The following is an 11107-nucleotide window of genomic DNA, read 5'->3' on the forward strand; positions in this document are numbered from 1 at the left end:
CCCAGCACCATGCCACCCTGCTTGCTCTTGGCCCTCCCTTCCAAGCATGGGCCCCCTTGCAGTCCTCAGGCAGAACCAAGGCCCACCAGGCTCCTTCCTGCCCCTGGTCTGCTCCCCATGTGCAGTCTCACACCCTCAATAAGGTTAAGAGGTGACGGTGGGCTGACATTCTCAACTTCCCAGGGAGTGGGGCTTCTGGAGGCCACATCTTGACTCACAGAAGGCAAGACTAGACCTGCAGGGCCCTCTGTCCTCGCCACTCCACAGATGAGGAGACCAGGCTCACAGAAGCCTTGCCCAGCTCTGTGGCTCTTAAGTGGTAGGTTTAGGACTCGAGCACCAGTCTTGCTGAGTCCACAGAGCCTTCGGCTCCTTCTGGATGCTTCTGCCTGATTACACCATAGAATCTGGGCCTCAGCTCCTGAATGCAGAGTTCTGGGAGGTGAACCCCAGGAAGCTGTAATTTTACAACACTCCTTGGGTGATTCCATCTCACAGCTGTGAGAGCCCTGAATAAACCAGGACCTTCCTTGGACAGAGCAGGAAATAAGGGCTCATAGCAGAAATGTCACCCTGGGGACAGTCCCTGGGACCGTCTCTAATGGAAGACCCTGCAAGTCTGTGACTGGTAGAGGCCCGGGGTAAGAAATTGGGGCCTGGGACCTTTGGTGACCCACAGGGCTGGCTCTGAAGGAAGCTCTGCCTCATTCTCTCCCAAGGATGAGGTTGGCATTGGCTTACTGAGTCGACAGTAGGGGAAGGAGAATGTGATTTCTTCCGAGGAGGAAACATGTCAGTTTCCTCTTAAATCCTAATAGTTCTTTTTCTACGCTTCTTACACCACCAGCCAGGAAGCCCCCACCCCCTCTCTGTGCCTGCTTTTCTTACCCTTCCTCCCAGGTCTCAGAGGAGAGGTTCTGCATTTTCATGGACTCCCTTTATCTGAGTCAGGCCTTAAATGTCCATTGCTTCATTTTCAACTTTACAACATTTTGCTGTGGACATATCTTATCTCCATTTTCTCCATAGGGAAACTGAGGCATGGAGCCTCAGTGTAATGGAGTCCTCTTGGCTGTGAAAGATGTTTGGGTGAATTGCTCAGAAGAGAGGACAAGGGACCCACTGGCTTCTTGGCAAGGGCCTCCAGAGGATGACTTGCCCAATGACACCTGGGGTCCATTCTTGCCTTGCCTCACTAGCTGTGGGACCTGGCTGGACATTCTCCTCCTTGCCAGGCTGTTTTAGGAGGGGACTGAATCCCACCAGGGCCATCATCGCCCACTCTGTTGAGCAGCACAGAACTTTCTCTTTTTCTCCCTGAAGCCCCAGTGCATGGCTGTATATCCTAGCTGTAAGTCATTCTAGTTCTTCTAGTCAGCCACTGCCACAGCATAGAAACTGACAGACGGGTCATGTGGTTCTGCAACCAGGACACAAACCTGGGCCACGAACCTGTGATGCCAAAGAGGTAAGTGCTGAACTTTAACCACTAGGCCATCAGGGCTGGCTCACAGAAGTTTTACATAACAGGCTCCCCATAACTTTTACATAGTACTTGCTATTCAGGTGCCTCAGGCCCTACTGCTCCCAGGTACGGTCTCCCTAGATGCAAGTTGCACATTTCATGTCACATTTAGGCCCTTGGACCTAGTTGCATACTCATGAGGCTAGAAAATGTGAGGTGTGATTTCTGCTCAGGGATGGTGTGTTCATCCTCCTTCCATCAGCAGGAATGAGAGGGCCTGGGAATCAGCCTTGAGCTGTGGCTCTACTCACAGAGGGGGCTTTCTGGGAGAAGAAGGCCCTGGTGTTTTGTGATTCAAAGATGAGCAGAGCTTGAATGCAGCCCTTTAGCCCAGCAGGTGGCCATGGGAAAGGAGTCAGAGCAGTGTGATCAGGAGCAGGACAGAGTGAGGGCAGGAGCTGTGGACCATATTTCAGGAACCACTGTCTTAGATCTTCCTCATGTTCTGCCAAGCTTCCACTCTCCCTTCCTCATTGGCCATATCCATCACTGTCCCAGCTCCTTGTCTCTCCATGGCACCTCACCCTGCTCTTGTTTTTTCCTCAAGATCAGGAGTAAAGCAAAGACATCTGCTCTTACTACCTCAATTCATTGTGTTGGAGGATGTAGCCCATGCCATAAGGGAAGAAAATGGAATTAAAAGTATTCTGTATATATGTATTTGGCATCCATTCAAAACACGGCCACTTATATTTGCTATTTTCCTTAGTTTTTGTATTATTCATACTCTGGCTTTGTGGCCTCACTGACGGGAGAGACTGCCCCTCCCAGGGCTAGCCAATTCTTAGAGACAGCATAGGGCCCTCCTGGGAGCATGCCTTTCATATACAAACTAACCTATCCAGGGCCCACACTCTAAACCGCCTCCTTTATCTAACTCACACACCAAGGCAATATTTTCCCTGCCCTAAATCAACCCTGGACCAGGTACCAGACAACTAGAGACAGCACCTATAGCCCAAAGCCCACCAGAATTGGTCAAACTGGCCAATCCTAAGCTGTTTCCCCTGTCCTGCCTTGCCTTTCCAGTGGAAAATACAATAAAGGCTGAAGTGTATGCTTTCCTCTCCTTCTTGCTTCTGTCTCCTGACTGACTCTACTGCTTCCCCAGAGGACCCTGTATGGTGTGGTGTGCTCCTTCCCCTCAGGAAATGTAAGTAATAAAAACCTTTCAATGGCATTAGACTCTCTGAGTCATCACTCAGTCACCTCTATAAATTAAAATCCTGCATGTACAACAATTGAGACAAAGGGCATCCAGATCAGAAAGGAAGAAATAAAAACTGTCTTTATTCACAGATGACTAGATTGTTTATGCAGAAGATCCAATGGAATGTCCAAAAAACCTACCACATCTATAAGTGATTTAAGCAAGGTTGCAGGATACAAGATCAACATACAAAAATGTCATTGTGTTTCTATATACTAACAACAAAGAATCGGAGACTAAAATGAAAACAATACCATGTATGATAGCATAAAAAATATTAAATACTTGGGAATAAATATGACAAGGTCTGAACACTGAAAACTACAAAACATTGCTGAGAGAAATTTAAAAAGACTATAAATTCTTATATCAAGATGTCAATTCTCCCCAAACTTATCTGTAGATTTAACACAGTCTCAACCAAAATCCTACTAGGGGGGTCTTTGTAGAAATTGACAAGGAAATTCTAAAATGCCTATAGCAGTTCAAAGGACCTAGAATAACCAAAACAACTTTGAAAATCAAGAGCAAAGTTGGAGGATTTATACTACCTAAGATCAAGATTTACCATAAAGCTATTATAATAAAGATGTATTGGTATCAAGATAGACAATTATCAATGGAACAGAACAGAGAATTCAGAAATAGACCTACACATATATGGTCAATTAATTTCCAACAAAGATGCAATGGAGAAAGGATAGTCTTTTAAACAAACGGTACTGGAACAACTGGATATTCATACACAAAAATAAACTTCAATTCATAATTTGCGCTATGCAAAAATTAACTCAAAATGAATAGTAGGCCTAAATATAAGACCTGAAATTATATAACTCTGGGAAAAAAATGTAGGAGAAAATCTTTGTGGTTTTGAGTTATGCAAAGATTTCTTGGGTTCAACACCAGAAGCATGATCCCTAAAGAAAATACTGATAAATTGAAATTCATCATAAATAACAACTTTTATTCTTTTTTTTTTTTTTTTGGGTACCAAATTACTTTATTTGAAGGAATGGTACAAATCCAAGAACTTAAGTAGATGATTTGGTACAACTTATAGAAAAGGTAAAGGTAACCCCAACATGCATGCACTGCCACGGTGGATCAGGGAAGTCACCCGGTGGCTGGGGGAGGCTGGCCTGAGACTTAGCTCTCGTCACACTCTCCCAGGGTGTGCTTGTCAAAGAGATACTCTGCCATGCCAGATTCGGGGGCCCCCATCCTGCGCAGGTTGGTTACGTGGTCACCCAATTCTTTGATGGCTTTCACCTGCTCATTCAGGTAATGAGTCTCGAGGAAGTCACACAAGTGGGGGTCATTTTTGTCAGTGGCCAGTTTGTGCAGTTCCAATAGTGACTCATTCACATTTTTTTCCAAGTGTAATGCACACTCCATTGCCTTCAGCCCATTCTCCCAGTCATCCTGGTCTGGTTTCTTGATGTCCTGAAGGAAGATCCGGCCGCCTCGTTGGTTCTGCAGCTTCATCAGTTTCTCAGCATGTTCCCTCTCCTCATGAGATTGGTGAAGAAAATATTTGGCAAAGTTCTTCAAAGCCACATCATCGCGATCAAAATAGAAAGACATGGACAGGTACACATAGGAGGCGTGGAGCTCCAGGTTGATCTGACGGTTGATGGCGGCCTCCGAATCCTGGTGGTAGTTCTGGCGCACCTGCGAGGGGAACGCGGTCGTCATGGCGGACGGCTGAGGAGAGGAGAGGGCGGCGGCGGCGGGGCGGCGCTGGAGCGGCGGCGGGAGCCTTGCGGCGGGCCGAGGGCGCTGTGAGGAGGTGAAGGAGGGCTGACTCTGGGTGGCTGGCCGGGGCGGGGAGCGAGCGCCGGGTTCCGTTCAAGCACTGTTGAAGCAGGAAACCGCGGCAACTCCGACGAAGACTGTCAACAACTTTTATTCTTAATAGACATTATTAAGAAAATGAAAGGACAAGCTATAAACTAGGAGGAAAGATTTGCAAATCACATAACTAGCAAAGGACTTATATTCAGGATATACAAAGAACTCTCAAAATTTGATAAAATGAAATCCCAATTTAAAAACATAAGCAAAAGATTTGAATAGATATGTCATCAAAGAATATACACAGGTAAGAAATAAGTACATGAAAAAATGTGTAACATCATTAGTCACTAGGGAAATGCAAATGAAAACCACAGCGAGATACCATTAAACACATATTAAATGGCCAAAATTAAAAGACCGACAATACTAACTGTTGGCAAGGATGTGGAGCAACTGGAACTCTCATACACTGCTGGTGGGACTGTGAAACAGTACAACGACTTTGGCCATTCCTTCCAAACTTAAACCCACACCTACCATGTGACCTAGTCATACCACACACAGGTATCACAGTGTTGACCAGCAGTCAGCATCACCTGGGAACTTGTCAGAAATGCAAATCCTCAGGCCCCACCTCAACATGCTGAGGTTTGAGGACCACTGCCCTGGGGCAAGGATACTGACACTGACTGAGGACCTGCCTTGTGTGTTACCTGTACTTTTCATAGCAATCCTGTGAGAAGAAGGAATTTTATTCCCACCTGACAGAGGAAGAAACTGAGGCTCACAGAGGTCACCTTACTTACTCCAGTTCCCTCCACTGGGCAGGTCTCTAGTTTGGGTCACATGCAGGTCTGTCGGCCTTGTGAGCTTGGTGCTGATCCAAATAATGACCCCCCACCCCTGACAATTTAACCTCTCTTCCCTCTTCTTTCCCCCCACAGGGCTTCCTAGAGAGGGCTGCTCATTGGTGCTTCATTCAGAAGGCGACTTATCAAGGTCTGGGGAAACTAAGCAGGAGGGACATGAGCATGACCCCTGAGGGGAGGCAACCCCCATAAGGCACGGAAAGAAGACAAGTGGGCTGTCTGTGTACTTCTGCTGACATCAGCACTGTTTACTTCCTCCTGTTTTCCACCTGGAGGAGGGGCCCAGAGAGGATTTCTCCTGCCCCTGGTTGGGCGAAGCCAGGCAGTGGGCCCTCCAGGAATCAGAGTCCAGCTGGGAAGGGAGGACCCTTGTGTGAAACAAGTAGAGGGAGGCTGGGGCCCCACAAAGTTAATGTTGAAACAGGCGGGGATGACATCTCCCACTTCTGTGCACTGGGTGCTTTGCAATTGCATTAACTGTGTCCTCTTACTTGCTGATTCTTGATGTTCTGACATCTGGGGCCTCAGTGACCAGGCAAAGACTACCCTTCCCAGAGCTGGTGAATTCTTAGAGATAGCAGCCGACCTTCCCAGGAGCATGCCTTTCTTATGCAGACCAACCCATCCAGAGCCCACATGAGAAACACGTCCTCTATTGGGCTCCTGTTTCTAGAGATCTGAGAGTATAGACATCTTCCTTCATGACAGTCATTTCTGTGTCTGTGCGTCTTACCATACTCGATTAAAAAAAATCCAGGATTTATTTTAAAATAGCACTTAACTCTCCCAGCAAGCCCAGGAGTTAAGCAGGGTTTCTTGTGGCCCTTCTTTACGCAAGAGGAAACTGATACCCCGAGTGAGTTTATGAGTCTTGACTGAGCTCACATTGCCAGTAAATGTCTGCCCTGGTGCTGGGTCTGAGCCCAGAGCCTGTGCTCCTGACCACTTCCTCGTGCAGTGACAACAGTCAGAAATCCTTGGGGCCACATTAATAATGAAGTGTCCCCTTTTCTGTGTTGTCTTCCTGCTACACAGGGAGATGCTTGAGGACTGACTGGGGCACTGGCTCATGGAGCTTTGTGTCCTTGTCACCTGGCATAGTGCCTGGGGCAGTCGGTGCTGACTGAATATGTGTGGAAAGAAAGAATGGAGAGGCCCTTAGAGGATGCGTATCAGGTGGAGGCGATACATGTAACTTTCCAGGCCATGGGCAGTGTTTTCTGTGTCACCTAATTCTGTCCTCACTCAGACCCTCTAAGTGATGTACTACCATTATCCCCCTTTTACAGACGAGAGAACTGAGGCTCTGGGGAGGGAAGTCATTTCCCCAGCAGTTTGACTCCAGTGCCTGCCATCTGTGGTTTGTGCCTCTGTCACCTTCACAAGTTTCATTTCTCATGTAACTGAGACCTCCTCACCTGTCAGCCTCCTTCTCATGCCACCAGGCTGCCTTTCAGCTCCTGATCTATCTGACAAATGCTGACTGAGCTTCTAGGGGATGAGAGCAGAGGCCTGAGAACTGGCAAGGAAGGCTTATCCCTGTCCTTGCTGAGCTCCCAGCTGAGAGAACAGAAAGGATACTCGCAAAGAATGGAAACAGGAGACCCCTGCCTCCTTTCTGCTCAGAGCAGTGGTGTGCTGGCAAATGTCCAACAAACAGCTCTCCAGAAAGAAGGCCTGATTTGTAGCATCTGCCAGTTTCCATGGTGTAAATACTCCCACAATACTGATAGGACTCCCGTACGGGCTGAATGTTGTGTCCCCCCAAATTCGTATGTTGAAGCCCTGACCCCCAGTGCGGCTGCATTTGGCGATGGGGCCTCTAAAGAAATAATTAAGGTTAAATGAGGTTATGGGGGGGGGAGGGGGCTGATCCAACAGGATTAGTGTCCATATAAGAAATCTCACAGAGTGCTGCTCTCTCCTTCTCCACCCACAGGCGCTGAAGAAAGGCCATGTGAACACAGAGCGAGATGATGGCCGCCTACAAGCGAAAGGAACAGGCTTCAGAATGAAACTACCCTGCTGGCATCTTGATCTTGGACTTCCCATCCTCTAGAACTGTGAGAAAAAATTTCCACCCAGTCTGTGGTATTCTGTCATGGCAGCTGAGCAGACTAATGTAACTACCAGTGTCAAGTCACTGAATGTGGAGTTGGCAGAAATGTGCAGCATGCGCCATTGTCTAGTGTTCCCACTGCACAGACACAAGAGCATGACAACCTCAAGTCACAGATGATAGTGAGACGTGGAAAAATATGTAGGAAGTGATGAGTTTCCTTCATTTCTTACATAATTAATTTTATTGTAAATTTATGTTATTTAATTTCTTCTTGCTAAAAACATTTTTTAATGTGATAAAATATATATAACATAAAATTTACCATTTTAACCATTTGTAAGTATACAGTTCACTGGCATGATTAGTACTTTCACCTTGTTGTGCACATATTATTTAATTTTTAATAAGGGATGTTTTTAATGAGTGGATGTTTTCATGACACAAAATTTAACAATTGGCTCCAGCATGCCCTTGTCCCTGGGTCCCCCAGTGGTCCTCATGTGGCTTGACAAATTTAGAACAAAAAGCTATGAAACGATTTTGTTTATGTGCATTTTCACAGAATTCAAATTTAAGATGAATCATTTGACTTGTAAATCCTCCTTTTTCTTTTCTTTTTTTGTAATATGTTTTTAGTCAACTTTCACTCTGAAAGGCTGAGCATGCGCTTACGGGGCCTGAATTGGCAAATCCATCTCATCTGAGGTGAAGGTGCAGCTCATCTCAGCCCACAGAACTTCACGCCATTGCGTGTCACCAGCCCACGGTATTTATTTATTTTTGGTTTAAAACAACAGAAGTTATTCTCTCATAATTCTGAAGCTCAGAAGTCCAGAATCGAGGTGTCAGCAGGGCCGTGCTCCCTCTGAAGGGTCTCGGGGAGGATCTTTCCTGTTTCTCCTGGCTTCTGGTGGCTCCCAGCTCTCCTCGGTGTCCCTTGGCTTGTAGATGCATACTCACTCCCACGTCCACTTGTTAGTGTTACAACCGGGCTTCACTATGTTCCCAGTTCACAAAAGTGGACCAAGGGCTCTAGGGCAGTATACTGAAGGGAACATAAAAATCGTGATGAAAATAGTTAACACTGAAATGCAGACAACACCATGCAGGTGACGGTGACTGAGACCCGGAGAGGACGGAGGGAGGGAGGTTGTGTCTGCTGAGACGAGTGAGTGAGGACAAAGGCTTCTCCGAAGTCCAGGGCTGATGTCAGCAAACTGGAAGTTAGCACCCCTGCCATCCTTGTCCCCAGTACATAACCTGTCACAGGACTTTATTAAACTGTGGTCTCTGTGGAAAGTTAAGTGTTGGGTACAATCAAAAAGCAATGTCCCTCAGTTCAAATTTTGTTTCTAAAGGTGGAGAAGATACCAACATTACCAGGTGTGAGTCAGCGTTGTGCTTCCTGTAGCAAAACAAGATAGAAGTACCCCTGGTGGACCCAGGATGACCTTGCTGGTCCCGATGTGATAGATGTAGCCCATTTTCCCTCCCACCTCCACCCTGCATGCTTGTTCCCCCTACTCTTACTGGGGCTGACAGACTGACTCTCCGTTGCACTCAGACAATGGGAGCCAGCAGGATCCTGATCAGACCGAGGTTGAGGGGGGAGGTGGCCGAGGGTGCATCTCCTTGCCCCCTGCCTGGGCGTGCCCTGCAGAATTGTGGTCAGGGTCACTGCGGGCCGGCCACCTTCCTTTTAGACAGTAGGCTTGCCCTACTTGTGGACATGGGCCAGAGCACAGCTGCCAGAGGCCCACACACCTTATTTCAAAATATTTAAAAGTTATCAGTCAAGATTATAATGTGCTTAATGAGAGATGCTCTGTGTCTGAGAAGGATACCTTCAGAATACAAAACTGAGAAATATGTATTTTGATATGAATGAACGTTAGCAAAACAACGACAACTGTCTTTAATTATTGTTGCAGGAGCCTGGATGTTCTGTTAATGGGCTGGTGATATTTGCAGGACTTTTAAAGACATATGGAATTCTTAAATTATTATATATTTTTGTTAAAATTATTTTTTAACCTTCTCTCAGTAAAATCACTAAATATGTTGTTATAATCAACATTTTCATATAACTTGTTTTCTATTGACCGTAATGCCAAATTAGACAAGCTTTCTTGAATCACTGTAGTTCTGAGGTAGTTCTATTTTATTAATTTCCATTTGGAGAAACTTCTCTCTGTTGAGGCAGCAACAACTGGAATTGTCAATTCTATTCCTAAAGGAATCCTTAGATTTGGGAACATCGTGCATTTTACACAACATATTGATGTGCTGCAGTGAGGTCACATATCAGAAGTTATTATGGCAGAAAATATTACAAAATGTTTTAATTTCATGATCGAAATGATCACTTGTATCATGATTTTAACCACTTTTTAAAGCAACATCGGTAGCTTGCTTCATGCATGCTATGTCAAACCCATATGTATGATGTATGCATATATAATGTATATATATACACACATATGCATGTATATAGATATGTGATAAGAGTTGTTTAAAGATCTGCAGCTGCCATTGCAACTGTTACGCACAGGATGCTAATTTGTGAGTGGCTCTGGAACCCTGAATTGGAACATGAAGAGAAGAAAGAAGGGAATGTTTGAGTCAACCAGAAGACAATAGTTTGTTATGCAAAATCTGTTGCATTCAAGTTATCTGAGAAAGAGATTTCACAAGTTAATTAATTTGTCTTTTCTGTTACATCATCTTTAATCACGATTGCCTTTAAGACAGGACACTTTTCCTGCGTACAGCTCTCATTGTGACTTGGATTGTGGTAGGACATGTTTTCCTTCCTGTTGCTTTCCAAGTGGTTTGTTATTTCCATTTTAACTTCTTTTTGGTCCAAGAGTTATTTAGGAGTGTGTCTCTTCATTTCCAAATACATGTAGTTATGACCTTTGGTCCCATTTAAAAAATGAAACAGTCTTATTGAGATATGATTCACATAGCATACAATCTACTCATTTAAAGTGTACAATTGACTGGTTTTTGGTACATTACATTATTTATTTTTAAAACTTGTGGTAAAATATACATGACATAAAATTTTCCATTTTAACCACTTTTAAGTGTACAATTCAGTGTCATTACTTAAAGTCACAATGTTGTACAACCATCACCACTACCTATTTATAAAAATTTTATCACCTCAAACAAAAACTTGTAGCCATTAAGGAATAACTCCTCACTTCCCCTCCCCTCAGTCTTTGGTAGCCTCTAATCTACTTTTACTATCTGAATTTGTCTATTTTAGGTATCTCATGTAGGTGGAATTGTACAATATTTATTCTTTTGTGTCTGGTTTATTTCACCTAACATAATGTCTTCAAGGTTCATCCATGTTGTAGCATGTCTCAGAATTTCATTCTTCTTTATGGCTGATTAATATTCCATTGGATATGGATACATTTTGTTTATCCATTCAGCAGTTGATAGACATTTGGGTTGTTGCCATCTTTTGGCTCTTGTAAATGAGCTGCTATGAATATTCATGTACAAGGATCTGTGTACCTCGGTTTTTTTTCTTTTAATTTTTATTTTGAAATAATTTCAAACTTAGAGAAAGCACGCAGGTAAAGAACGAGAAAATCCTATATACCTTTTCCCAGATTCGCCAACTA

At 44.7% G+C, this 11107-nt stretch overlaps 1 protein-coding gene across 1 annotated transcript; it reads right to left on the bottom strand.

Annotated features, from left to right (window-relative positions):
- Window positions 1-3851: 3851 nt before the first annotated feature.
- Window positions 3852-4588, bottom strand: LOC124242367 (ferritin heavy chain). The gene has a single exon (XM_046667334.1). It carries the CDS (start codon window positions 4431-4433, stop codon window positions 3885-3887), a length of 549 nt encoding a protein of 182 aa, XP_046523290.1. The 5' UTR covers window positions 4434-4588; the 3' UTR covers window positions 3852-3884.
- Window positions 4589-11107: the final 6519 nt, after the last annotated feature.

This window comes from Equus quagga, chromosome 7 (assembly GCF_021613505.1).
Source record: "Equus quagga isolate Etosha38 chromosome 7, UCLA_HA_Equagga_1.0, whole genome shotgun sequence".
NCBI classification, from domain to species: Eukaryota; Metazoa; Chordata; class Mammalia; order Perissodactyla; family Equidae; genus Equus; species Equus quagga.

Coding starts and splice junctions, on each gene's coding strand:
- LOC124242367 (XM_046667334.1), bottom strand. CDS start 4,433: ATGACGACCGCGTTCCCCTCGCAGGTGCGCCAGAACTACCACCAGGAT.